Source organism: Rhinatrema bivittatum, chromosome 1 (assembly GCF_901001135.1).
Source record: "Rhinatrema bivittatum chromosome 1, aRhiBiv1.1, whole genome shotgun sequence".
NCBI lineage: Eukaryota > Metazoa > Chordata > Amphibia > Gymnophiona > Rhinatrematidae > Rhinatrema > Rhinatrema bivittatum.
In genome coordinates this window covers 700,267,484-700,295,281 of record NC_042615.1, presented here as the reverse complement: position 1 = coordinate 700,295,281, position 27,798 = coordinate 700,267,484, and the positions used below count along the sequence as shown (strand labels likewise).

The window sequence follows — 27,798 nt, the reverse complement described above, 5'->3', positions numbered from 1 at the left end:
CCCCCACCCTCTCATTCCCCCCTCCCAACATACTAATTCCTCCCCTCCTGATACCTGGCTGTAGCTGCACAGTCTGAAGATTCCTTTGCTGTTGCCCTCCAATGCCGTGCTGCTGGCCTTCCCGTTCCAGGTCTGCCAACAAAAATGTGCTCCTGAGGCAGTGTTGCCAGGTTTTCATGAAAGAACAAGCACTTTTTTCCAAAAAAACAAGCCCAAAAAAAGCCCAAAACACATGAGATTGAAACATTTTATTTTTTTATAGCAGTTAATGCCCTCACATACTCATACCCCTCTCCCCAGCCCCCTCCAAGCAAGTCTCTGCCCCCCCCTCCCTCCCTCCCTCCCTCATTCCCCCCCTCCCAGCACATCTCTGGCCCCCCACACTCTCATTCCCCCACACTCATTCCCACCTCCCTAACCCTCTCCGAGCACATTTCTGGCCCCCCACACACTCATTCCCCCCAGTACATCCCCAGCCCCCACACACTCATTACCCTCTCCCAACATACTAACTCCTTCCCTCCTGATACCTGGCTGTAGCTGCACACTCTGGATTCCTTTGCTGTTGTTCTCCAACGCTGTGCTGCTGGCCTTCCCGTTTCGCCTACCTGCGATGCTGTGCTGGCTGGATCTGCCCACAAAATGTGCTCCTGACGTGTGCATCAACAAGGCTTGCAGTTCCTGCTCTGATTGGCTTACTGCTGCAATATAGGGATAGGGTGCGCCTGCTATGGACAGGCTTCATCGCAGCAGCAGCAGCCAATCACTGTAACATGATTCAGAGCACAAGTCCCGCCCAACAAGCCCAAAAAAACGCGACTGGCATTAAAAATAGCCCAATTAAAAGCAACTAGCGAATCGGAAAAAAAACCGAGAATGACTAGGAAAAGAAGCCCAATCTCGCGGTAAATAAGCGAGGTTGGCAACACTGATTAGAAAAGCAACCTCTAAATGTAAAAAGCAGCTTAATTTGGTAGAAAAAAAAAACCCCGCCTATTTGTCAGCAACTCATTACGTCAATACTATCCGATGCCGAATTGTAACGTTTAATAAAGCTTTAGTTACAAAAAAAAAAAACAACGGAAGGAAAGGGCTTCGTCGCCTTGGAAATGCATTCAATGTGGATACCCGCGAGCCAATAGGAAGAGATAGAACTGGATGAACGAGCGAATAGGAAGGTAGGAGTGCGAGATTTAAACCCAAGGTGTGACTATAATGCTTTATTGCTGTGTGTTGCTATTGAGTGTGCTGTTGGTGCTGTCCCAGGGTGTCTTCTAGTGGCATTATTCTATAGTTTGCCATGTCGCTTCGTGTTACCCGGGTGAGGATAGTTTGTGGCTCTAATATTCGGTTTAATTTTATTATATTTTCTCGTTCTGATTTGTGTGATTCCATGTATGGGGCGACCGGTGACGCTTGTATGCCCTATATCTAGGGTCTTTATGCAATGTTCAGATGCCAGGTTTGTAAGGTAGGCTTTGTATCTGTCTGTTTTTGGAGCCCTTCCTGCGTTGGTTTGGGCAACTTTGTGTAGGATCCTTGCAGAGGTGAGTAAAACATCTCCTTTATCTCCAGGAGCTCTTTTAATATGAACCACTCTAATAGTGGATGTCTTTTTATGTTTGGTCTGGTGTTAAAGTGGTGAGAAGCTTAGAGCTCTGCTTATAGCTAAAGTGTTGTATGTTGCTCCTGGTATTAAGGGGTTGGTGATGGTCATATCTTGCAACAAAACCAAGACGAGTGGCTTTTAAAAACAAAAAAAATCTTTATAAAGCTGATTATGGTGTGATGCTTAATTATTGGTAGAGGTGTTCATTTTCTTAAGTCATATAGAAACTTGTTAAAGATTAGGTGGTATGTCTATTGGATGCCTTTTTAATGCTTGAGCTGTACTCTTCTGTAGGCTCACTTAAAAATAGTCACACTTCAGGAGCAGTAGTGTAAAAGGTGCTTTATGGCTGTTCATGTAATACCTGGCAGGAACAGCTCATTAATGGAAGCCTGCAGAGTTTGTTCCTTGTTGGGTACTGATATTGGTAAGTCATGAACATGACCTAGTAATGAGTGAAGGGAATGATGGCATTGGTAAAGAAATGAGAGCATCTTCTGTTTGGACTACTCTGGAAAGATTTCATCAAAATCCTATCCACTATCTTGTTCATTATGTGGCCATTTGGTAGATGAAAAGTTAATCTGGACTAAGATAGTAACCATTTATCCTCTCCTTAGAATATGCAGGGGAATGCTGAGAACAAGACAGCTATGGCAGGCAAGCGAGCTGTTTCAAAACCTGGCTTGAGATCCAGGACTGCATTGGGGGACATTGGGAACAAAGCCTGTATAGCTAAAGTTCCTCTAAAAAAGGTAAGAACATTCTTTCTCTCTCATCTGTAGCATATACACCACCTAGCTAATACTCATGCATGTCTTTTTTTTTTTTTTTCTCTCTTTTGGCAAAGGTTGCAGCAAAGGCACCTACTAAAACTGTAGATAAAATGGCTGAACCTGTGCAGGAAGAAAAGCCAGTCCAAGAGCAAGTGAAGGTATATTTGGTTTAACTATTGTATGCTGTGTAACATTCTATATAGTGGTAACACTGTTTTTTCTTTTCTTCAGATAGCTATAGCCATTTTGAAAGTGCCTTAAAACACTTATACTGTGTAGCGTTAAAGTAGTTTGTCTCCAGTATAGATGGCTTTGTAGTATTACTTGATTCGTTAATACCTTTTAACTACTAATTCTGATCTGAAATTTCTAAATGGAAATGTAAAATGGCATCTCTTGTGATTACAAATGTGCTAGTGTAAATATGGGTTTAAACTTTAATTTCTATCTTTCCCATAAGACAATGAGGTTAGTGACATGGCCAGCTTTAGATCTGATTTGCCTGCATCTATAGTAAAACTTCTTCTGGGGGAGTTAATACTTAAAATTCTGCAGGCTAGTTCAAATACAACAGTGTGAAATTAAAGTGGAATACAAATCATGCTTATAATAGTTTTTTGGGTTTTTCCCATCATAAGGGCTGGCCCCTCAAATTTCTCTTGTCGTCCTTAGACTCAGTGACCCTTGTTTGAGCTACTTCCCCCATGCTTGATCTCTTCTCTCCACTCTTTCATATTAATTCCCAACTTTCACTACCTCATCCCAAATAAACAGAAGCATGGCTGCTTCCCCCACCACCCTGCTTTAGCAAGACTCTCTACTTTCCTAGCTTCCAAACTCACTGTCTACTTCTGTCAGGTTTCATTGGACTTTCTCTACTCCCTCCCTGTTCAGGCCAGGGCTGACTCTACAGATTCATCTCTTTGGTCCTGCATGGACCAAAGCATTCTCTCAAACTCTTGTGACCTATGTAGGCTAGTTCACCTTTGTGGGTTTTTTATTCCAACTGACACTGCTACTTCTCTCTTTGGGCCTGTGCATGCCTCCACTGCTGTTGCTTTTGCTCCTTGGTCCCTATGTCTAATTCTGTTGCAGGAATATAAAATGCTCACTGCTAAGAATATTAAACTAGCTTAACTGTACACTGATCCTTCTAACTGGGTTCTGGAAAGGCAAACTTAAAACATTAGAACATGAATTGGTGCAATTCTGCAAGTTTGTCAAGCTTTTTAAGCTTGCCTGTCAGTTTCCTCCTGCTCTTTAAGCTTCTAGCTCAGAACTAGTTGTGTGATCTAGCACTATGAACCTTTCTTCAACTACCAGGGAACTTTCCTTGGTCAGGGGTGGCTAATTCAGTTATCAAGAGCCAGGAGTCTAGCTTTCAGCATATCAAATATGCATGAGCCTTGCATATAATGGAGTCGGTGATTACAGAACTTATACTCAAGATATTCTGAAAACCAGGTCTGCTTATGAATATGGACTCCTCTACCCCTGACACATCCTATCCCTATACAATTCTAGTCTTATTGTGGAGGTGATCCTTGACTTGGGGGGGGGGAGGGCACCACAGCTCACTCAGGAGCCCTGCAATCATGGGCCCCAAATCAGCCACTCAGAATTCCTGAGCTAGGAGTTGAGCCTCAGTGCAATGATAGCACTGTCAGAGCCATCACAGACCAATGATATGTAATTATCTTCACTGATCTCTACATACACTATGGATATAAGCCATACATGTTACCTGAAGTAGCATCACTACAAAGCTTCATTTTACAACAGAATATTTCAAGACTGGGTGACAAACAATACATTACTGTGATCTAGCACAAACTAAGTGGGGAAGCCTCAGTAATGCTCACTGGGCTAGAAAAACCCTCCAGACTGCAGTTATGCTGAATATTAGGCAAGGATAGCTTTCTTACAGGTCGATACAGTAAAGTGTGCTCCGTCGGAGCGCACTGTCAGCCTGCTCTGGACGCGTGTTTTCCCTTACCCCTTATTCAGTAAGGGGAGGAAAACACGCGGCCCACCCGCAGCACCTAATAGCGCCCTCAACATGCAAATGCATGTTGATGGCCCTATTAGGTATGCACGAGGGATCCAGTAAGTAAAATGTGCAGCCAAGCCGCACATTTTAATCTAAGAAATTAGCGCCGACCTTTGGGTCGGCGCTAATTTCTTCCGGCGCCAGGAAAGTGCACAGAAAAGCAGTAAACTGCTTTTCTGTGCACCCTCCGACTTAATATCATAGCGATATTAAGTCGGAGGACCCAAAAAGTAAAAAAAAAAAAAAAAAAATTGAATTCAGCCCGCAGCTGTCGGGCCGAAAACCGGATGCTCAATTTTGCCGGCGTCCGGTTTCCGAGCCCGTGGCTGTCAGCGGGCTCGAGAACCGACGCCGGTAAAATTGAGCGTCGGCTGTCAAACCCGCTGACAGCCGCCGCTCCAGGCCAAAAGGAGGCGCTAGGGACGCGCTAGTGTCCCTAGCGCCTCCTTTCCCTCGTTTGCACCGCGTCTCCTAATTTGCATGCTGGAGCATACTGGATAGCTCGCACCGGTGCGTGCGCCGGGAGAGCGGGCGTTCGTCTGCTCTCCCGCGGTTTTACAGTATCGGGCTGTTGGTGTCCAGAGGAATCCAGAACAGTGGGTTATGCACACCTACCAGGAGATGGGAGTGAACAGTCACAGTATATATATACACCCCTACAATGACAGCCTGCCAGTACCATCTCCAGCAGATGGTGGATGTGCATGTCCCTACTGGGGATTACGTCAGCTTTCAGAAGGAGAACTTGCAAAGCAAACGAACTGCCCTGCTCTCTGCAGTGATACCAAATGGTCCCTCCCACAGTTGAGAATTCCTAAGGTGATGCCTTGGTCGAGTAGCTGTTTTTTAACTGGCATGGACTTAGCTGATTGTGCAGCTTAAAGGCAGCAGGTGCAAGAGGCTGAGCAAGGCAGTGACTGCATATGCCCTCTCCCCCTGCAGCCAGAGACTGTATCTGAACTCAGCAGGGAAAGGCTGAGCTCACATTTACGCCATCTACGCCCCCCAGGCTCACATTTACGCCATCTACACCCCCCCAGGCCTACTTGAACACGACACATCCCCCCTCATAGAATATATAACAAACAACATCAAACTTGACTCTGCAGCAATCATTCTCGGAGATTTCAACCTCCATGCAGACAACAACCCTATCACACCTGCCTGTGAAACACTAATGATCACCCTCCAAGCATTAGGCTTCAAGCAACTCATCACCTCTCCCACACATAAGGCTGGTCACACACTGGACCTCCTCTTTGTCAACAAGCACATCACCTCACACAGCACCCCTACCTCCACTCCCATCCCCTGGTCTGATCATTTCATCATTAACGCCCACCTCCACAACAATGCCCCCTCCTCATCCTCTCTCTCTAGAGATAAAACTCAGGCCACCAGCAAGACTATTGCCTTCCGCAAGCACTGCTCATCGGAAGACATCTCCCGTGCCTTTGAGAAAGCAAACAAATCCCTGGACCTCTCCAACCCGAACACAGCTTTGCAATCTTGGAATAACATCAATGCCAAGATAGCGGAGGAAGTCTGCCCCATGATACACAAAAAAATACCCTTAGCCAACACAGACAAAAAACCATGGTACACCAAAGAACTCAAAACGATCAAACAGGACCTTAGAGCCAAAGAACGCACCTGGCGTAAAAACCCCACTCCCACACACAAGTCAGCATATAAACATTCATTACACCACTACCGTCAAGCCACTAACCAAGCCAAAAAAGACTTCTACGCAGCCAAAATCCACAATTATCAATTCGATGCAAATGCCCTTTTCACGTTTGTTGCTAATCTCACTGCCCCCCCCATGCCCCTTCTCCCCAGAACAAAACGCCAAAGAGAAATGCACAGAAATTGCTAATTTCTTCAAGAATAAAATTGACAACATTCTCCTTCGCTTCACCACCAAGCCCCCCACCACTTTCCACCTACCTACCAAAACATCCAGAACCAATCTGCAAACGTTCGAACAAACATCTACCCTTGAAATTGAAACCATTCTAAAAAGAATGAAACCTGCTTCCCATTCTGCTGACACCATCCCCTCTAAGACCCTCCTATCTTCTCCCACATCCATATCCAGACTTCTATCTGACTTGATCAACTGCTCTCTTACATATGGCAAGGTCCCAGACCCACTCAAACTTGCAATAGTCAAGCCCCTCCTAAAAAAGCCCACCTTAGACCCCAAAGACCCCTCTAACTACCGGCCTATATCCAACCTCCCTTTTGTATCTAAAATACTTGAAAAGGTTGTCAATACCCAGCTCTCTGACTACCTCGAAAACCACAACATTCTGCACCCCGCACAATTCGGCTTCCGTAAAGGTCGCAATACGGAAAACCTCCTTCTGGCAGTCACCAACACCATACATATAGGCATGGACCAAGGAACCTCATTCTTACTCGCTATACTAGATATCTCTGCTGCTTTCGACACTGTCAACCACCAAATACTCCTATCCCGGCTATCAGAAATCGGCATCTCTGGCACTGTACTATCATGGTTTACCTCATATCTCACCCATAGAGAATACCTGGTCAACATTGACAACTGAGTCCCCACGCATACCCCTCCTCCAGGGTGTCCCCCAAGGATCCTCCTTATCCTCCACCCTCTTTAACATATATCTTCTTCCCCTCTGCTATCTACTTTCTAACCTCGGTCTCAATTTCTTCATGTATGCGGATGATGTACAGATCCTCATCCCCATGCAAAAAACCCTACAAGAAACTCTAAACTTCTGGGAATCCTGTCTTGCCTCCATTAACTCTCTCTTAGACAGCCTCCAACTCGCTCTTAACACAGCAAAAACTGAAATCATCCTCATTTCCAACAAACTCGAGGTTACCTCACAGGCCTCTACTAAAACTACCCCCACAACCCTCCCCATCCTGCCATCTATAAGAGACCTAGGTGTTGTATTAGACAAACACCTTAATTTTCATCCACACATCAAATCCCTTCTAAAAACCGGCTTCTATAAACTCCACATCCTCAAAAAGCTCAAACCCCTCCTCCACCTTCAAGACTTTCGCCTTGTATTGCAGTCCACAATCCTATCAAAATTAGACTACTGCAATTCACTTCTCCTAGGCCTGCCCTACGCCACAATTAAACCCCTACAAATCTTGCAGAACTCCATGGCACGAATCATCAGACACTCGTAAGAGAGAACACATCACACCCATTTTAAAAGAACTGCATTGGCTCCCCATCCCTTTCCGTATAAAATACAAAACCCTTACAAAACTCCATAACATGCTTCACAAAAATACCCACGAATGGCTCAAGGAAACACCACGTTTCCGTACATCCAATCGTCCATCCAGAGCCTCCACGGCGGGCACTGTACACATCCCACCCCTCAAAATAGCACACCACTCAACTACCAGAGAGAGAGCCTTTACCATAGCCGGCCCCTCCCTCTGGAACTCTCTTCCCACGTATCTCCGCCTTGAACCTTCCTTACCCAACTTCAAAAAAGGCATCAAAACCTGGCTTTTCTTACAAGCATACCCTGACTCCAATCAGACCTAAACCCCCTCCACTGCCACTTCCAATTCCCTTACCCCTTCTAATCCGTTGATGCATCCTAGGGAATTCCTGATTTTGTAAATTTGTTAATTTTTTATTCTCAGTTTTTTTTTTTTTAACACAGTTCCTATCAATTTCTCTCTCCCCTAGCACTTCACTACCTTTCTCCTTCCCGCAACTTCTGCGCTTACTGTCACCTGACCCCCATCCTCTCCTTTTTCCTTCACTGCTCCACCTCCCCCTCCCTGTTATTTGTAACTTCCTCTTCCTCCTTTACAATGTTGATTGTGAACCGGCATGATATGTCCTATGAATGTCGGTATATTTTAAAAGCATTTAAATAAATAAATAAATAAAAAATAAAAAAAGAAAGTGGGGGGGGTTAGTTTAGGGCTTCCAGTCTGTACTTGGCATGTCATTCCTGCTCCTGTGGGATTAGTGAACTAGGCAGCCTGGTGGGTTGAGCAACCCCCAGTGGGTTTTGCACTGCATAGTATGCTACAGCATTTTCACATGCCTTCTTTCCTGTAGTCTGCCTTCTACAGGATCATCGGTGCATAATCTTGCATATCTGGGCATTAAGGTTTGGTGCAGTAATGCGCTTAGCTTCTTGGCACACAGACTTAATGCTTATCATGAGAGGTCTTGAAAGAGTAGATGTGACTCAGTTATTTACACTTTTGAATAGGACTAGGGGGCATTCCATGAAGTTAGCAAGTAGCACATTTAAGACTAATCGGAGAAAATTCTTTTTCACTCGGCACAATAAAGCTCTGGAATTTGTTGCAGAGGATGTGATTAGTGCAGTTAGTGTAGCTGGGTTCAAAAAACTTTCGCGAAGTCCATTAACAGCTATTAATCAAGTTTACTTAGGGAATAGCCACTGCTATTAATTGCATCAGTAGCATGGGATCTTCTTAGTGTTTGGATAATTGCCAGGTTCTTGTGGCTTGGTTTGGCCTCTGCTGGAAACAGGATGCTGGGCTTGATGGATCCTTAGTGTGACCCAGCATGGCAATTTCTTGTGTTGTGTGCATAAAATTTGTATGCATAAATTGTTTCAGCAGGGCTTTGGCTGGATGCACATCTTCAGTCACCTGTTAAGCATACTGAGAGGTGTTAGTCACTGGCACCATTTAAGTCTCTCACTGTGCTGCTTGTCACATTCAGGCATTTCAGCCTGATGGGCCCTCTAACGTATGCTTGCACTGCTTAGTTCTCCCTGAGCTTCTATCTTTGATTTTACTAAGTCTGGGTCTTCCCAACCTGATGTTAGCTGGGTTAAGGATATGTCAGGAGGGACTCCTGACCTTGAACTCCCTTGCCTGGTTACTCAAGGGATGACAGCTCAGTGAGTACTGCAATTGCCTCCTATTCTTGGATCCTTCTGCTTCTTGGGTAGAACTTTTTTTGGGGGAGGGGATTGCAGTCCTTCTTTCACTTACCTGCAGCTTGTGTACTGGAAGAGGGAGAGGCCACTGCCTAAGGACCTCACTTACAGGCTTGGATGGTTTTTGACAGGAATTTGGATGGCACCGAGGCAAATCTAATTCCCTGGAGAATAGGGGAAACCCCTCCAGGGCTGGGACAGTATAGAACTATGCAGAGGTTCTTTCATAGAGATGAATTGCCAGCTCTGACTTCCCAGACACTGTAGATACAGGGAGTCCCTGGGGCAGATTCTGTCTCAGCCAAAGAAATAAAGCCTCTCGTTTTCCCAGTTATGGAAGCCATTCAAGAACTGATTCATTTTGAATGGGATGCCCCAGAGGCAAATCTTTAATGGGGGGGGGGCTCAGACCTTGGGAGGCCTGGATCCAGTGGTGAGCATCTGCATTTTCTAAAAATGGATTCACTATCTGTGCAGAATCTAAATGGACTACTATCCCATTGGAAGGAGTAGTCTTGAAGGATGTGCATGATAGAAGAACGGAGGCCATCTTTAAGCATTTGAAGCAGTGGCAATGACAATATAGATAGCGTCCTGTTGCCTGGTGGCTCTCTCTTGCTTACCTCTCAGGAGGTTGACTAGAGTAAATTCCAGGGCAGCCTTGTAATCTGCCACCACCTCTTTTTGGCAGTGGCAGGTAAAGTTGAAACTTGGTCTGCATTTCAACCAGGGGGGAGGGGCTTTGGTAATAGCAGCCAGATGTTATGGCTGAGAAATTGGGTAGCTGCTGCAACCTCCAAAGCTAATATGAAGCTGCTTTTTAAAGGATTGCTCTTGATTGGAAGCTAGCCAGTAAATGGGGCAAGTGCCCCAGTTCCTCAATTTGCCAGAGGATAAGGGACAGTCACAATGTCACTCCGCTATAAGGGATTCCAGGTATTTCCAGCCCTACATAGAGGTGAACTTTCTCAGACCTCTGCCTTTTAGCAGGTCTGTCATTTTGTCCCAGACAGGCCAAGCCGGGTTGAGTATCAGAACCTCCCAATAAAGCTCTGCCAATCCACCCCAGGAGCAGAAGATGGCATGGGAGGGGATGCTTCTTTTCAGAGGTGGGTTGAGATTACATTGGATCAGTGGGCCCAGGAGGTAATACGAGAAGGATGTGCTGGAGTTTCAGAGTATTCCTTGATGTGTTCATGTAGTCTCCCTGCCACTCCATAGAAGAAACAGGCAGTCAAGTACACTGTCAAGGCTCCTTAGTCTGAGTTGTGGTTCTAATACCCTCATCTCATGAAAATACAGGTCTATATTCAATTATTTCCTTGTGCCCAAGAAGGACTCCCTTTGTCACATCTTAGATCTCAAAGGGGTCAACCATTTGTGGGTGACTCACTTTCACATGGAGACATTGTGCTTGTTGGCTGTGCGGTCTAATATGACCTACTTGGTTCTGTCCAAGGCATACCTCCATGTTCCTATCCAATTGGAACACCAACATTTTCTGCCTTCTGCAGGACTGGGGGTGACATTGGTTTTTAGATGCTGCCTTTCAGTCCAGCCACTGCTCCTAGGACCTTTTCCAAGGTTATGGTAGTAGTGGTGGCAGAACTGAGGGAGGATGGGATCCTTGACCCAAATCACCAGCTGTCCAGTGACTTACAAAGTGATTTTCCTTATTGCAGGAACTTGGGGGGGGTGAACATAGTCAAAAGCAATCTTCTACACCCAGATGTAGACAGATGGTTGATTTTGCCACTAAGCAGGGCTGAGGTTTTCTTACAGAAGCTTGTATTCAAAAGTTGATGGTGCAGGTGTTGCTTGAGCACTGTATCCCTGACAGCATGGCCTTCAGGTGCTCAGGTTGATGGCAGCCAAACCTGGAAGTAGTACTGTGCATGAGGGCACATCCACTTCAGTGTTCCCTGCAGTCTCTGGCCTATTTGGCTCCACCTGCCAATGGAAGTGGCTGCAAGTGGATCAGATGAGAGGGAGTCTGAGATCACCAGACTGGCTGGTACTGATGACAGATGCAAGCCTCCAAGGTTGGGGAGCTCACTGTCTAACTGCAAAGGCACTAGAATACAGAAGAGTATCTGGAACATCAATTGGCTGGAAGCCTAGGCAGTCCAGTTGGCATGCTTAGTTCAGCTGCAGGGTCAAAATGTCAGACAACACAATGGTGGCTTACATCAATTGGCAGGGATGAACAGAGCCATCTTATGGAATGGGTGGAAGTGCTTTAGGTGATCTCTGCTCACATTCTTTTCCTGTAATGCATGAAGCTTACTTTCTCAGCAAGGAGAGTCTAGACCCAGGAGAATGGGTGTTGTCAGACAAGGTGTTCTAGCTGATAGCAGATTGTAGGGGTCTTCAAATTATAGACCTATAGGCAACTTTTTACACTGTGAAGGTTCCTGGATTCTTCAGTTGCAGGAGAGATCTGAAGACCTTGCAGATCAATGCTCCTGGGTAGGCCTGGCTAGAAGGCAAGCTGCTGTAGGCCTTCCCCATTGCCCCTATTGGGAAGAATGGTTCAAAGGCTACAGAGGGATGGTGAATCTGGTGGCAACATATTAGCCCAGAAGACCATGGTATGCAGATCTGCAGACTTCTGGTGGAAACCCCTTCATTTTCCACCATACAGGAAGCTGTTGCAGCAGGGGCCTGTCCTTCACAAAGATCCAACCATTTGTCTTATGGTATGGCCCTTGAGGGCTCACTTGTTAAAGCATGGATATTCTTCTGTGGTGACTTGTCACCTTGCTACAAGCACAAAAGTTCTTAGTCTATATGCGGGTCAGGGAATCTAGTGTTGGATTTCTTGGTATGCCCTCCACTTCAACTGCTGTGTAGCCTTTCCTTGCAGTTACTGACTTTAAACTGTTTCTGGTGAAGATTTGTTCTGCATGTCAAGTTTCCAAACTGCAGGCCTTGTCTTGTCAGGAGCTTTGTTTTCAGGTGACTACAGGGTGATAGAGGCATACTACTCCTCCTTGCTAAAGTGATCTCAGATTTTCACTTGAATCAGTCCATTTCCTTACTATCTTTGGATGAGGAAAGATGCAGAGGAATACTACCTGTTGTGTCCTTGGATGTCAAGAGATGTGAGATCTGGAGACTTCTAAAACATTCCAAAAGACAGATCACCACTTCTTCCTTTATGGTGGAAGAAAACAGGGTGAACCAGCTTCATGGGCTGCATTAGCTTGCTGGCTTAAGGAGATGGTGACTGAAAAGCAGTTGCCTGCTCAGGCAGTGTAATGGGCAGAGATTAGATTGTCTGTCTCCTGTCAACCTGCTGAGCTGCAACATGGTCCTGTTACACACCTTTTCCAAGAATGGTCTGGATGTGCAGGCCTGGGAGGATGTAGGCTATGCATGTGCAGTTTTTGACTAGACCATGGGCAGCCTTCCACCCTATTCAGGAGTAGCTTGGTTACATCCCACTGGTTCTGGATTCATCTGTCTGGACACTAAGAAACAAAGTTATTACCTGATTTCCTTTTCTTTAGGACAGACAGATGAGAAAAGCTTTGCCCTTGGCTGCTGAATGACTAGGCTATGGTCCTCCTGCATGATTAAATTTCCAGGGATTACTGGTAAGCGTTAATCCAGTCCCTAGACTAGCATTAATATATGCTTGTCCAAGCTCAGTGTTTCTTTAGTACAGAATTGGTTCTGTTTTTACCAAGATTTTTTGCTAGTCTGTCCAGTTGCTTTTGAAGAGAATACTGGCAGGCTAACATCACTGCAAGGAGTATATACTGTGACAAGTTTGTTCTGTCTACATCTGCTGGTAGAGGTACATAACTCACTGGTTCTGGATTAATCTGTCAAAGGAAACTAGTTTAGGGTTTTTTGGGTTTTTTCCACACTTGTGGTAGTAAGGTAGCTGTAAACATAATCATTTCTTCATAGATGGAACCTCATTCCCCAAGTCCAATGGAAACATCTGGCTGTGTTCCAGAAGAAGAGCTGTGCCAGGCCTTTTCTGATGTCTTGCTACAAGTCAAAGATGTGGATGCAGATGATAACAATCCAATGCTCTGTAGTGAATATGTGAAAGACATCTACAAGTACCTGAGAATACTTGAGGTTAGTACCCAAACAAGCTAAATCTGGTTATAACTGGCATAATGGTCCAGAGGTGTAGAAATGGATATAACTAAGTTGAATTTATAAACCCAAACAATATAACATGAAAAAATTATGAATTCAAAAAGAGACCTGTTATATGGATGTCAATAATCTGAGTGTACCTTCATACGATGCTGTAAAAAAATACGGCTATCGTGACTGTGAAGCCTATGTGTAGGCTTTAAAAATCATTAGGTACCCCAGTGTTGGAATGCAAACTTTTGTAGTGCTCACTGTCCACTGTGCAATTGTTGCTGAAATGATCACGTGGATACTGTTGCAATATTCACTTATCTCAAAATTGTAGTCTGTCTTGCCTCAGCCGACATCCTGATGTTTCGGAGGCTGGCTCCTTCTTCAAGGGCTGGATATGCGCAAGAGAGACCGGTATTCCAGTGAAACATTAGATGTTGTGACAGTGAATTTGATTACTGTGCCAGCAATGTTCAACTTGTTAGGTTTGTTTAGCGGTCTGTGAAGCTCCGTGAAAAACAAGCGGCGGCGCCCGCACAGATGGACTCAGGACCAATGGGTATAGTGTACTCCTGATAGTTGGAAACAAACTGGATGTCAGCCTTAGTACATATACCCCTGCAGGAAGTGCAGCTCTTCAGTATTTTCCATCTCCATAGTAGTTCAGGACTCTATGCACACTAGCAGTGTTAGAGTAACTTAGCAAGGAGAACCAAAATGAAATCTTACCTCTACAGACAAGCCCTGCTCTCCTGCAGTGACACACATTGGGTCCCTCCCCAGCTGAGAATTCTCAAGTGATTTCTGCAATCCCTCTGAGGTAAGCCTCGGTCCAGCAGCCAACCCTCTGCAGGGGCCTAGCTCCCAACGTCAGGTGAGGCTGAGGCAGCAGGTGCAACTTAGTGTGGCAGTGAAGGTATTTACCCTCTCCCCCCTCCACAGCCAGAGACTGCCCAGAATGAGACAGGGAAGTGCTGAGACAAGGTAAGGTAGAAATCTTCTTTAAAGACTCTGGTCTCCCAAGGTTCAAGGAGTCTCACAGGTCACCAGCTGGGACCAGTGCCACTGGGTTGATCCATCCTAGCAGGGCTAGGCCCTAGTTAGATCCAAGGGTCCTCCCACATGGAGACCCTCAAAGGTGGTCACCATATTGCCCATATGGTCACATCACCATTTTGGCCCTATTCACCGCTCTGTCCATCTCAATCCAGGTGCACAAGGCTAGCCAGGCACACAAAATACATGTGTGCATAAAGTTACACACATCACATGCTTGCTGGGCACACAACTGCCACATCTTCACACCAGAGCACAAAGATTTACATACCTATATCCATGGCACCACCAGAAACTGAGCTCAAGGCCTCTGCCCAGCATGCCACATCAGAGCTGCACAACAGAGGCCGAGGCCCTGGGAGATCCAGGGCAGAGTACCCCAGACCTAGCAAATTCCAGCAGGGGACCCCAGGGACACAGCTCCCCCTAGCTTGGACCCAGTATCTATATCATGGGTGGAATTCTTAAAAGGCCTAAACACCTTCATTCACATGCAGACAGCCACCACCCAGAAGTCCCACCTACAGGGACACAGATGACTCAGAGGGGGAACTCCCCCTGGGGACAGAGCCTCACCAGACCATGAGATCCTTCTTCACAAAGGACAAGCTCCCAGACCTGGTCACCCACTGCCTGAAGGAGCTTGCTATCCTGGGCACAAGTACTTCAGGGGAGCCTAAGACAAATCCCCTGATAGAGGGACTTTGCCAGACCTCCTGCCATTTCCCTCTGTTACAAGCCATCCAGTAGCTAATTGATCTGGAATGGAATGCTCCAGAGTCTACATTCAAAGGGACAGGCTATGGCAGCCATGTAACCTCTAGACCCAGCAGCCAAAGACCTTCTGACATGCCCAAAAGTGGATGCCATGGTCTGCAGTTTCAAAGCACACTACCCTCCCAGTGGAGGGAGGTGCAGCACTCAAGCTGCTCATGACAACGTCTGGAATCCATCCTTAAGTCTTTTTACATCTGTCACTACAAATAGTGGCCTGCTGCACCATGGTGACACATGTCTGCCTATCACAGACCAGGAGCAACACACCTGGGGAAGCCATGGAACCAGCAGTATCATTCCTTGTGGATGCTGCTTCCAATCTAGTGTGCACAGCAGCCAGAGGAGTGTTGTCAGCTGTGGCAGCCAGGAGGCAACTCTGGCTCCAAAGCTGGTCAGCTGACATCTTCCAAACAAGATTCACAAGGATGCCCTTCAAAGGATCCCTCCTGTTTGGCAGCAAACTAGAGAAACTGGCTAACAAATGGGGTGAGTCCCCATTGCCACAACTACTGGAGGACAAGAATAAGAAACCAGTGACCCTTCCCCTGATCTTCCAGGGGCAGAAGTTCACAGCACTTCAATCCATACAGAAACACTTATCAAGCACATCATCCTACAGGCAGGAACCAGTCCTTTCAGAACCAGCTCGGGGCCCCAACCGAACCCCACAATGAGATTCAGCTGACCCATCCAAAGGAAGAAGCCATAGGGGGCAGACTTGCCCTAATCTACCAAAGATGGGTCAAACCTCATAAGTGGGTCCTAACATCATTCAAGAGGGATACTACCTCAGGACAAGTTCATGGCATCACCCTGCTAAGATTCCTCCAAGAGGGCAGTGGAGGCTACTCTGACCAGATTACTGGCCCTAGAGGCCATAACCCCAGTGCCTCCACAACAAATACTGGGCATTCCATTTATTTTATCGTCCCCAAGAAAGAGGGGAACATTCAGGCCCATCCTGGACCTTGTCAGTCAACCACCACCTGAGGATCCCCCACTTCCACATGGAAACCCTACACTCTGTAATAAGGCAATACAATAGGGCGTTCCTCACATCCCTGGATCTGTTGGAAGCCTACCTACACATTCCAATCCATCAGCACTTCCTTCACTTCAAAATCCTGGACCATCACTACCAGTTCCAGGCACTACCTTTTGGGTTAGCCACAACACCCCCAGACATTCACAAAGATCATAGTGGTAGTGGCAGCGGCAGCAGCACAAAGGAAGGAATCCTCATACACCCTTACCTAGAAGATTGGTTGATCAGGGTGAAATCCCCAGAGGAGTCACCAGGCAACAAGCAGAGTCAAGACTACTGGAGAGCCTCAGATGGGTGGTCAACACAAACAAGAGCTGTCTGCAGCCCTCAGACTCTAGAATACTTAGGAGTCCGATTTGACACAAGGAAGACAAGGTCATCCTGACACTGACCAGGAGTTTTAAACTGAACCAGTTGCAAACCTCACCCCCACAGCATGGGATTACCTACAAGTCCACAGTAGTACCATGGGCACAAGCTCATGAGGCCCCTACAGTGCTCACTCCTATCAAGATGGAGCCCATTGTCTCAGAACTACACCATACATCTACCACTACTGGGCAAAGTTCAAACCCAACTAAGGTGGTGGCTTCAAGATGGCCACCTGAGCCAGGGAAAGACTATCCTCACCAACCTGGATCCTGCTCACCATGGACACCAGCCTACAAGGATTGGGGAGCGCAGTGGAACAGAGTTGGGGTGGAACATCAATCGCCTCGAAGCCCAGGCAGTCAGACTAGCCTGCCTACAGTTTGGTCACAGACTCAAAGACAAAGCAGTCGGGGGTAATGTCAGACAACACAACAGTGGCCTACATCAACCATCAGGGAGTAACCAGAAGCCAACAGGTGTCTCTGGAAATAGACCCCCTAATGTCATGGGTGGAAGGGAACCTCTAAGATCTCTGCCATCCACATCACGGCAAATTACCTCAGCAGAGAAAGTCTAGACCCAGGGGAATGGAAGCTGTCAACCACAGCATTCCAACTGATAGTGAACTGTTGGGGGAACACCAACCATGGACCTGCTGGCAAACCAGTCCAACACCCAAGTATCCAGTTACTTCAGCCACAGGCAGGAACCTCAGTCCCAGGGCATCGATATCCTGGTACAAACATAGCCACAGGAGACTCTGCTATATGCCTTCCCACCATGGCCCCTACTAGGCATGATTATTCACAAGATAAGTCTACATAGGGGACCAGTACTTCTTGTGGCCCTAGACTGGCCAAGAAGACCATGGTACAGGCATGCAAAGATTACTGACAGGGACCCCCTGCCACTACCTCCACACAGGGCTCAATTCTCTTAGCCTGGCCATTGAGAGGGCTCGCCTGAGAGCAGATACTGGGGGGGGGGGGGGCTGTAATAGACACCCTACTCCAAGCATGCAAGTTCTCCACATCCCTTAACATAAGGGTTTGGAGAGTATTCAAAGCCTGGTGCGAGGACCACAACATCATACCTCACTCAATCAAAATTCCTGCAGTCTAGGAATTCCTACAAAAGGGATTTTCCTTCAACTCCAAGGTACAGGTGGCCACATTATGCTACAGCACCAAGAACAAGGGTGGCAGCATAGCCTCTCACCTGGATGTCTCCTGCTTCCTGAAAGGAGTTAAGCACATCCAACCACCCCTAAAGTGGCCAGTACCTCTTTGGAACCTCAACCTGGTCCTGAATTTCTTAGCAGGAGCCTCATTCAGACCTCTCCACAGCCAGTCTGACTAACATTTCCAGCAGGAAGGCTGTTTTCAATCTGTTCAGCCCGTTGCATATCAAAGCTGCAAGCACTGTCCTGCCATGAGCTGTTTCTCAGGCTCACCCCTGGAACCATCCAGTTACGCACAGTTCCCTCGTTCCTCCCCAAAGTGGTGTCACTCCCACCTTAACCAAACATCTCGCTACCATCACCAGATGAACATAAGAACTCAAGAGGCCAAAAGTCTACACCACCTAAACATCAGCAGACTCCTGGCCAGATACCTGGAAATGTCAATCCATATGAAAGACAGACCACCTGTTTGTCCCTCACAGCAGGGAAAAAGCAAGGGGGAGCAACCATAGCCCACTGGATCAGTCATCAAGGTGGCCTACATAGTAAGTAGGCAAGCCGCCACCTCTACAAATCAAGGCCATTCTACTAGGGCTCAGGCAGTGTCCTGGGCAGAAACAAAGATCTGCAAGGTGGCAACATGGTCCTCCATCCACACCTTTTCCAGGTTTTACTGCCTGGATGTTCAGGCCCAGGAGGACACAGCATTCGCAAGGGCAGTACTAAGTGGATCACAGGCAGCCTCCCACCTGGTTCAGGAATACCTTTTTATACATCCCATTGGTCCTGAGTCCATCTGCTACATGCTACAAAATGGAGAAATTACTTACCTAATTTCATTTTCCTTAATGTAGATAGGACTCTGCATCCCACCCATGGCTGCTGTTACTCTAGGAATTCTCAGGACAGCTCAGAGCAAGGGAATAAAAAGGGTAAGCCATGCTTTCCTTCAATCTAGGACACCCACCTTACTGGGTGTTCACCTTTCCCAGTTAAGGGCTCTGGTCTCCAGCTATAGCCAAGTCAACTAATTCAACTTTAACTTTATAATCTGATAATCTAGTTCAAGTTATCCCAAGCTAGTCAGTCACATATATCCACAATGCTTTTCAAGGAGAATACTGAAGAGCTGCACTTCTTGTGGGGGGTATATGTGCTAGGGCTGACATCAGATTGAAATCTGATCTGTCTCCAGCTGCTATCAGGAGTACACTATACCCATTGGTCCAGAGTCCCTCTGTCTACACTAAGGAAAACAAAATTATCAGGTAAGCAATTTCTCCATTTAAAAGTGAGATTCTAAGGTATTAGCTTCAGAAAACCTCATGGACAGAACTGGTGCACCAACCTATTTGCAAGTAGTCTAGCTGCTGGACTATTTGCAAAGCAGTAACTTGGTCTTTCATTTCCAAAGCAGGATAAGCTAATGTCAAAGCCATATAACCAAAAAGATCTTGAGTGGGTTTAGCAGGTTCCTAACCACGTAGAACTAACTCAATGTTTTCTTCACCATTCAGACTTGATTGTTACACACTTCAAAGGTAGCTTGGATAAATCCACCATGTCTGGCTGTATGAAAAAGGAGAAACTGTTACTAGACTTCCTTTCATCCAGCTGGGTAGCCTAGTCAGGACCTGCCCTATGCTGCCAAACCTTTACTTCTTTCTACACTGCTGCCCTGCTCCCCCATCAGTAGGAGTAAGAGTTTAGGTGTTGACTTGTTGCAGTAGTTTCTGGCAGGCTAAAGTCTGCACAGGGACCTATCAAGTTCCCTGCACATACCTGGATCAGTCCAGTCTGCTGGATTTTGCCTCCCTTCCAGCAGATGGAGACTAACTTGAAGAGCACCCACTTATAACCTAGTGTGCAATCTGCATCTCTTCAGTATTTGTCTCCAACAGATGGAGATGGTGTAAAACCTGCAGTCTTGGACCATAACTTCAAAGGAAATTAAGTAAAAACCAACTTCTCCTTTCTATACCATAGCATCGGTCATACCTAGAAGTGTACTTGAAAGCCTCAGTGTAAATGGTGGTTTGCCCAAATCTAAACTTAAATACCCTTTTGAAAAGCTTTATTCCTTGTAAAAAATGTTCTCAGTTTATTTGCTCTGCTAGTTTCTCAAATATAATCTTGTCAGCTTGAAAGTACTACTAAATGCCCTTTAATTACAGGAGGAGCAAGCTGTTAGACCAAAATACTTGGAAGGTCAAGAAATTAATGGAAATATGAGAGCTATACTAATTGACTGGCTTGTACAAGTTCAAATGAAATTCAAACTGCTGCAGGAGACCATGTTTATGACAGTTGGCATTATTGATCGTTTTCTGCAGGTAAGTGAGAGGTCTAACTCTGAACTTGCAAGAAGATTACATTTACATGTTAATGTAAACAGTTGGGGTGCAGTCTAATTCAGGACTAAAATTCTCAGGGCTTTGACTAGTTCCAATGTTTAGTATATATTTCTAGCTAAGAACATAAATACTATATTGTCATACCAATGGCCCAAAGCAGCATGGTGTGTAAAATTTCATAATAGTTCTAAAGGAACTAAAATAGGAAACTTTAGACCTCATTGATCATACACTAGCTACCCTGCAGTCCACAGGAATATAGAGGCAGATTTGAATGTAACAAATCAAGAGCCTGACATGAGCTGGTGAACACAACTACTGGTCAAAGATGACTTAATAGGGGAGCCAGCATTGACTAGCAAAGGGAGGTAGTTCCCTACAAACCTAGTGGAATTATTTGGAAGATAAAAACAAGTCTGGAGGACTACCTATGGGGAAGGAGGCAATTTTCTTTTGAATTAGTAATTAGTAAATTTGATCACTTGTTGCCAAAGCAAAACTAGAATGAACTGCAGAAGGATCTGGCAAGACTAGAGAATTGGGCATTGGCTTTCTCCTGGCATGAGGACAAATGCTGTCAAACTGATCCCACTCAAGAAAAGCATCTTGGCATCCATTGTTCAATGTCAATCTTCAGCTGTGTAGCAGCAGTGTATAAAAAAGAGAAAAACAGAATACTTATCACATCTTTAAACTTACGGTGCAACATCTTGTGCTTGGTATGACTAGAACTGCAATCTCAGAGCTAGAGAAGTTGGGCAACAAAGCAGATGGAAAAGCTAAACAGCTTAGGATTCTCTTGACAAGATATGAGGGCTATAAATCATGAGTGGGATAGGTCAAGTAAATAGAAAATAGCTCTTCAAAAACAGTACTAGCAATAGGACACACCATGAACCCAGCAGGTAGCTTTATAAATCAAATGTGTGCTTTCACCCAAAGCAAATTAGAGCTGTGGAATTGGTTGCCAGAGGGCATGATAAAACTATTGGTTTTAAAAGGTTTGGGTAGTGTCAGGTATGGGCTTCCATCCAATTAGCTAGCTGGACTTGGGAAGCCACCACATCCCTGGGAAGTAAGGAATTGGATCAATTTGTATCGGTACTTCTAATGACAAATTCTCAAACGTTGCAGTCAGGATGCTGAGTTGAGTGGACTGGACTGTTTGGTCAGATATCACATGGAGCACACTGATCACACCATTTAGTTTGAGTACTTCAATCTGCAATAGCTTCTGACACTAAAACTGCATTCCCAAGGGAAACTAATGGATCTGTCCTCCCAGAATGCATCAATACCTTTAACTGGCCTTGACCACATCCTCCAGCTTAATTTATGATTCAACATTTTTTATTGGTTTGAACAGTCGAGTTACAACACTGGGGTGGATGGGTTCCTGGACCCTGAACACTTAACCACAATCAAACTGCAGACTGTTCCCCCCCCCCCCCCTACCTCTCACCCAAAGACCCACAGAAGGCTAGGTAAACTTCAATGGACTGATTCTAATTTTTAATCATATATCACACAATACAACTGCAAATCCGGGGCGGGGGGGATTGTAGATAGGCTTGCCAGGCCACACCACAAAGCATAGTCGCCAGCATATGGACTGACAAGAGGCCAGGCATTCCATTGACATCAGAGCATATAGACTGTTCCTCCAGGCCCAAAAGGACTGGTTATCCTGGGTTCTCCAAACTGAGAGCACCTCTTTCCCTACAAGATGAGCTTTATGCAGAAGCATGCACAAACCAGGATCTCAGATCCTAATTGGGATATACACCCAAGTAACCATAACAGGGTCACTGGGAAAGTGACATCTAGTAAATCAGCCATCAAAATCACAGAACATATAGAAAGACATGGTTTAATGGACCAAAGTCAGCATGGCTTTACCCAGGGCAAGTCTTGCCTCACAAATCTGCTTCACTTTTTTGAAGGAGTTAATAAACATGTGGATAAAGGTGAACCGGTAGATATAGTATACTTGGATTTTCAGAAGGCGTTTGACAAAGTTCCTCATGAGAGGCTTCTAGGAAAAGTAAAAAGTCATGGGATAGGTGGCGATGTCCTTTCATGGATTGCAAACTGGCTAAAAGACAGGAAACAGAGTAGGATTAAATGGGCAATTTTCTCAGTGGAAGGGAGTGGACAGTGGAGTGCCTCGGGGATCTGTATTGGGACCCTTACTGTTCAATATATTTATAAATGATCTGGAAAGAAATACGAGTGAGATAATAAAATTTGCAGATGACACAAAATTGTTCAGAGTAGTTAAATCACAAGCAGACTGTGATAAATTGCAGGAAGACCTTGTGAGACTGGAAAATTGGGCATCCAAATGGCAGATGAAATTTAATGTGGATAAGTGCAAGGTGATGCATATCGGGAAAAATAACCCATGCTATAATTACACTATGTTGGGTTCCATATTAGGTGCTACAACCCAAGAAAGATCTAGGTGTCATAGTGGATAACACATTGAAATCGTCGGTTCAGTGTGCTGCGGCAGTCAAAAAAGCAAACAATGTTGGGAATTATTAGAAAAGGAATGATGAATAAAACGGAAAATGTCATAATGCCTCTATCGCTCCATGGTGAGACCGCACCTTGAATACTGTGTACAATTCTGATCGCCGCATCTCAAAGATATAATTGCGATGGAGAAGGTACAGAGAAGGGCTACCAAAATGATAACGGGAATGGAACAACTCCCCTATGAGGAAAGACTAAAGAGGTTAGGACTTTTCAGCTTGGAGAAGAGACGACTGAGGGGGGATATGATAGAGATGTTTTAAAATCATGAGAGGTCTAGAACGGGTAGATGTGAATCGGTTATTTACTCTTTGGATAGTAGAAAGACTAGGGGACACTCCATGAAGTTAGCATGGGGCACATTTAAAACTAATCGGAGAAAGTTCTTTTTTTACGCAACGCACAATTAAACTCTGGAATTTGTTGCAAGAGAATGTGGTTCGTGCAGTTAGTATAGCTGTGTTTAAAAAAGGATTGGATAAGTTCTTGGAGGAGAAGTCCATTACCTGCTATTAAGTTCACTTAGAGAATAGCCACTGCCATTAGCTATGGTTACATGGAATAGACTTAGTTTTTGGGTACTTGCCAGGTTCTTATGGCCTGGATTGGCCACTGTTGGAAACAGGATGCTGGGCTTGATGGACCCTTGGTCTGACCCAATATGGCATTTTCTTATGTTCTTAGTCAGCCACATGGTGCCAAAAGTGCAATATGGGGGGGGGGGCATGACCAAAAAAAACTGTCCCTGGGACATGGCCACAACAAGTACAGCCTGCCACGTCAGCTACAATTTGAAAGGCCCTCTAGAGTGAGAGATACACCCAGCTTAATTTAAACTGTAATTCTCCAATACATACTGTCAAAGATTCTGGTTATGCACCTGAAGCAAACCTTTAAAATGGGCTAGGTAACAAAAGTCCCCATCCTTAGTCCATCGTGCCTCTAGAGTGTAGAGCACACCTCTCCTAAGTGTTTCTGCAGACATAAGTCAACAAGGATGGGGCCTTGGTATTTTCAAAAAACCATCATATCCAGGGTATGAAACACCAAGGGATCTTTAACCTCTGATATTGCATGTATATACTGTCTAACTTGTATATGGGAATGTGTGCATAGCCCCAACTCCATATGTTGTCTAGAAGTCTTTAAAGGACAAGTGCCCATCCCACATGAGCAAATGGCCTAAACGGGTGATTCCCCTGGCATTCCACACCCTAAAACTTGAGGACCGTGTGCCTGGTGTAAATTTAGCATTCCCCATTATTGGAAGAAAATATGCACACATGGCAGGCATCTTTAATAATTTCATCACCTGTTGCCACAGAAGAACTGGGAGGTGGGCTGGCCTGCAGTGCATAGGCAAGGACCATAGGCACAATCACTGCCCCATCCGAATATAGTGGAGTATAAACCAGTGTATCAGTCAGCCAATCTCTGATAATCCATAAATTACATGCCAAATTATAGGCTGCCAAATCCATCATTCCAAGACCTCCCCTTCCCCCATCTGGCCTTCAGCCACAATAAATGGAGATGAGCCCTTCCCCTTTCAAAGGAAGCCACAAAGCATGCTCTTGAGCCTAAAAAGATCCCCCTTGTGTAGTATTACTGGCAGACTTTTGAAGTACAGCCATTTGGGTAAAATGGTCATTTTAAAGAGATTTATCCAGCCACTTAAGGAAATGGGTAGACTACACCAGTTGGTCAGACCTTTACTACTTTGCAGTAATCTAGGTATATTTGCCTGATGCACAAGGTCAGGGTCAACCAGGAGATTCACCCCCAAGTAACAGATGTGATCCTTAGCCCACTGTAACAGAGGGATCCAGCCAACTAACAGGCATAGTGGGTGGGTAGGCTAGCACTGAGGATTTAGACCCATTGGTGGCTTTGGCTTATGACTCAAATTTCCCCATTAAATTTAGTAGGGATGACAGAAGTCAGAGGGTTTGATAACTAATAGGTCATCAGCAAAAGCTACTCCTTTAAATATACATGTCAAACCATATACCCCAGATCTCCTGACACTGAGAGATGGCCAGCAAAAGAGGTTCCAACTGCAAGATAAATAGTAAAGGTGAGAGCAGGCAGCCTTGTCAAGTCCCCCTAGCCACCTCAGTGATTTCCAAGCAATGAATGGTGGCTTGAGGATCCATATATAGTAATCTCACTGCTTGGAGAGAAACCAGAGAACCCAATTTGCTCCAATATGTAAAATAAGTAACTCCACTCTTTCCTATCAAATATCCTTTCAGCATCAAAACTTATAACCACATGGGTAGACAGACTGGCAGTCATTACCTGGCAGATGTTGGCCAAGGCATATCGCTGCCAGACAAATCCCACTTGGTGATCGCCAACAAAAGTGGGTAGAATACTGGCCAGACTATCTGCCAATGTGTTAGCCAATAGTTTATGGTCCTGATTTAACAAATCGGGCAATAGGACTCAGAGCCAGGGGGTCCTTGCTCGCTTTGGGGATTAGCGTAATTAACACCAAATTTTCATGAGTAGGAAAGGTGCCACAGTTTATCATTTCAGAAAAACCCTCTCCCAATGGACCTGATATTAGGTACCCCAAAAGTTTAAAAAAAACTCTGCAGTATAGCAGTCAGATCCAGGGGATTTAAAATTTTCACTCTGTTAATAGCAAAGCGAACTTCTTGTTCCATGATGGGCTGGTTTAAGCATTTCTTGTTGGGCTTGTGTCAAACCAGGGAGGGGTAGGTCTGAGCAGAACCATGCACACTGCACAGCATTCCCACCCTCTGGCATACAACCTAGAATAAAAATCCCCAAATCCTTCCAAAATGGTAGGAGTGTCCCAAGCCACCTTGGCAGGGGGAATGCACAGTACTGGGATAAATCTATTCACCCTAGCAGACTGAATCAGGTTAGCCATCAAGCACCCCATTTTATTACTATATATTGATAAAGTTGATAGCTTTTCTTTGCCCTTTGTATAAGGGAGTGATAGTCTACCCTTGCCTCTCTACTCTCAGCTGCTGCCAATTTTATTCTGGCTTTATGCAATTGGCCATTTAGCTCTAGAGTGTTTAAAACCTTACGGCAATGCAAAACATGATATATCTCCCTGTAGAACTGCTTTGGCAGTATACCAAAGGAGAGCTGGCAGAGTCTGGTTAAATGACTGAAATTCAGTCCACTTAGTACGAAGGTACTCCCAAAACTTCTGGTCCATGGCTAAGAAATAGGGGTACCACCAGAACTTAGTAGCAGGTAGCATGCCAGAAAATTGGAACTGCAACCAAACTGGGGCATGGTCCAAAATATCTATATCAATACCTGCTTCTTTAACAAGGGGGAACACTCAATTGCTAACAAGGAAACAATCTTAACTACAAAAGTAGCAGGAGCACGGGACACGAGAAATCACAATCCATGGGGTGTAAAAGGCACCAGGCGTCTAGCAAGTGTAGTACATTTTCCAAAAAGAGGACCTCATCCAATGCCCCTCTCCCATCTACATGCTGTCGAGGCATCTAAAGCTGCATCCCATATAGTGTTAAAATCACCTATTACTAGTCTCATTGAGAAGGAAGTAAAACGAGTGGCCAGAAAAATCTGGGCTATATGTATTGGGGGCATAGACATTGCAAAGCACCACAGTCTGTCCATATAATTCAGTAATCAAAATAAGGTATCTACCCTGTGGGTCAACTATTTAATAGTAATGGGAGGTCTTTTTTTTTTTTTTTTAATGGATTAAAATCACCACTCCCACTGATCTCAAGATAGCTGAGGCAAATCACACCTCTCCCACCCAGTCCTGGCACAATTTAGAATGCTCCTCAGCAGTAAGGGTCTCTTGTGGGTACACCACTAACAACTGATTTTCTCTTCAAAAAAGAAAGTACCTTAGAGCACTTAATAGGGGAATGTATCCCACAAACCCTGTGTGACTACTCAACACAATATATTAAAGGAAATGACAGTTCAATCTGCAATAATTCCTCCCAGCTGAGGCTCCCCCCACCCATGTCTACTTTTGAAACCCCATTGCAGGCTCCACTAGACCCTTTAACACCCAACTCGTTGTGATCTTCATATAGGAAGATAGTGTTCACTTTGCTGTGGGAATTCTCCTATCAGGCTTCAGCTACCAGGACCGATGGAATCCATAAAAGCCTTTGCAAGCTCAACTGAGTCAGTTTTGCATGCCATATCCAGATGTGCAGGATAAATTAGGGCAAACTTAATACCACGATTGTGCAGCAAAAGCATATGGAGGAAAACCCCCACCGTGCCGGAGGCCAAAAAAACTTACTCTAATTGAATACGACTGAGGTCAGCTCCGTTCTCGAGTGCAAGGCCCTCCAAATCTCTGCCTTGTGTGCAGAATTGAGAATTTTTGCAATCAGCTGCAGGCATCCTGAGGCCTGAGCTCTCCCCCTACCAGTGGGCCTGCTCAATTACCAGCTTGCCTTGTAAGTGGGAGATTGAGCATCAGGGAGCCAAGATTCCAAAAGGGTGCACAGCATATTCTCATCGATAGGCTCTGGGAAGCCCAGGAAGTGCAAGTTATCACACCAGGCTCAATTTTCTAAATCATCCACCTTCGTTCGCAGGGCCTGCAGTACCTTATGGTCAGCTATCTTGGTTTTGTCAGCACACACAGCATCTTCAAGCTCAGACCCTCACCTCCACCAGATCCAGCCTCAGGGGTAGGGCAGCTAGAGAATCACACACCTCCTCCCCCAGCTGGGCTGTAATTGCTGCCCATTTTTCATCCAGAGCCTCACAGATGGCAGCTTTAATGTCAGAGGGTAAGCAGCAGTGAGGGAGGGAGTGACTCTCTCAGGTGCAGTCGCCATCTTAATTTCAGGAGTCCTCAGTTTTTTTGCCACTCTTCGTCCTGGAAATCGCTATTTACTGCAAACGCGAGCCACGGGCATATGCTCTGTTCCCAGAGTTAGCCAGCCCAAAAGCACGAACAAAATGTGCTGTTTCCCACAGTGAGT

The 27,798-nt window shown here is 45.4% G+C and overlaps 1 protein-coding gene across 2 annotated transcripts in view; it reads left to right on the top strand.

Annotated features, from left to right (window-relative positions):
• The first annotated feature begins 1,065 nt into the window (after window positions 1-1,065).
• CCNB1 (cyclin B1) overlaps window positions 1,066-27,798 on the top strand; it is a 52,807-nt gene continuing 26,074 nt past the window's right edge. Inside the window, exons 1-5 of one of the 2 annotated variants that reach the window (XM_029575785.1) lie at window positions 1,066-1,178; window positions 2,230-2,364; window positions 2,460-2,543; window positions 13,300-13,476; window positions 20,099-20,257. In XM_029575785.1, the coding sequence (XP_029431645.1) occupies window positions 2,233-2,364; window positions 2,460-2,543; window positions 13,300-13,476; window positions 20,099-20,257 (552 nt within the window). In that variant the 5' untranslated portion in view covers window positions 1,066-1,178; window positions 2,230-2,232. Of the gene's footprint in view, window positions 1,179-1,206; window positions 1,322-2,229; window positions 2,365-2,459; window positions 2,544-13,299; window positions 13,477-20,098; window positions 20,258-27,798 lie in introns of those variants that run through there. The other variant, XM_029575779.1, reaches the window with a different exon arrangement.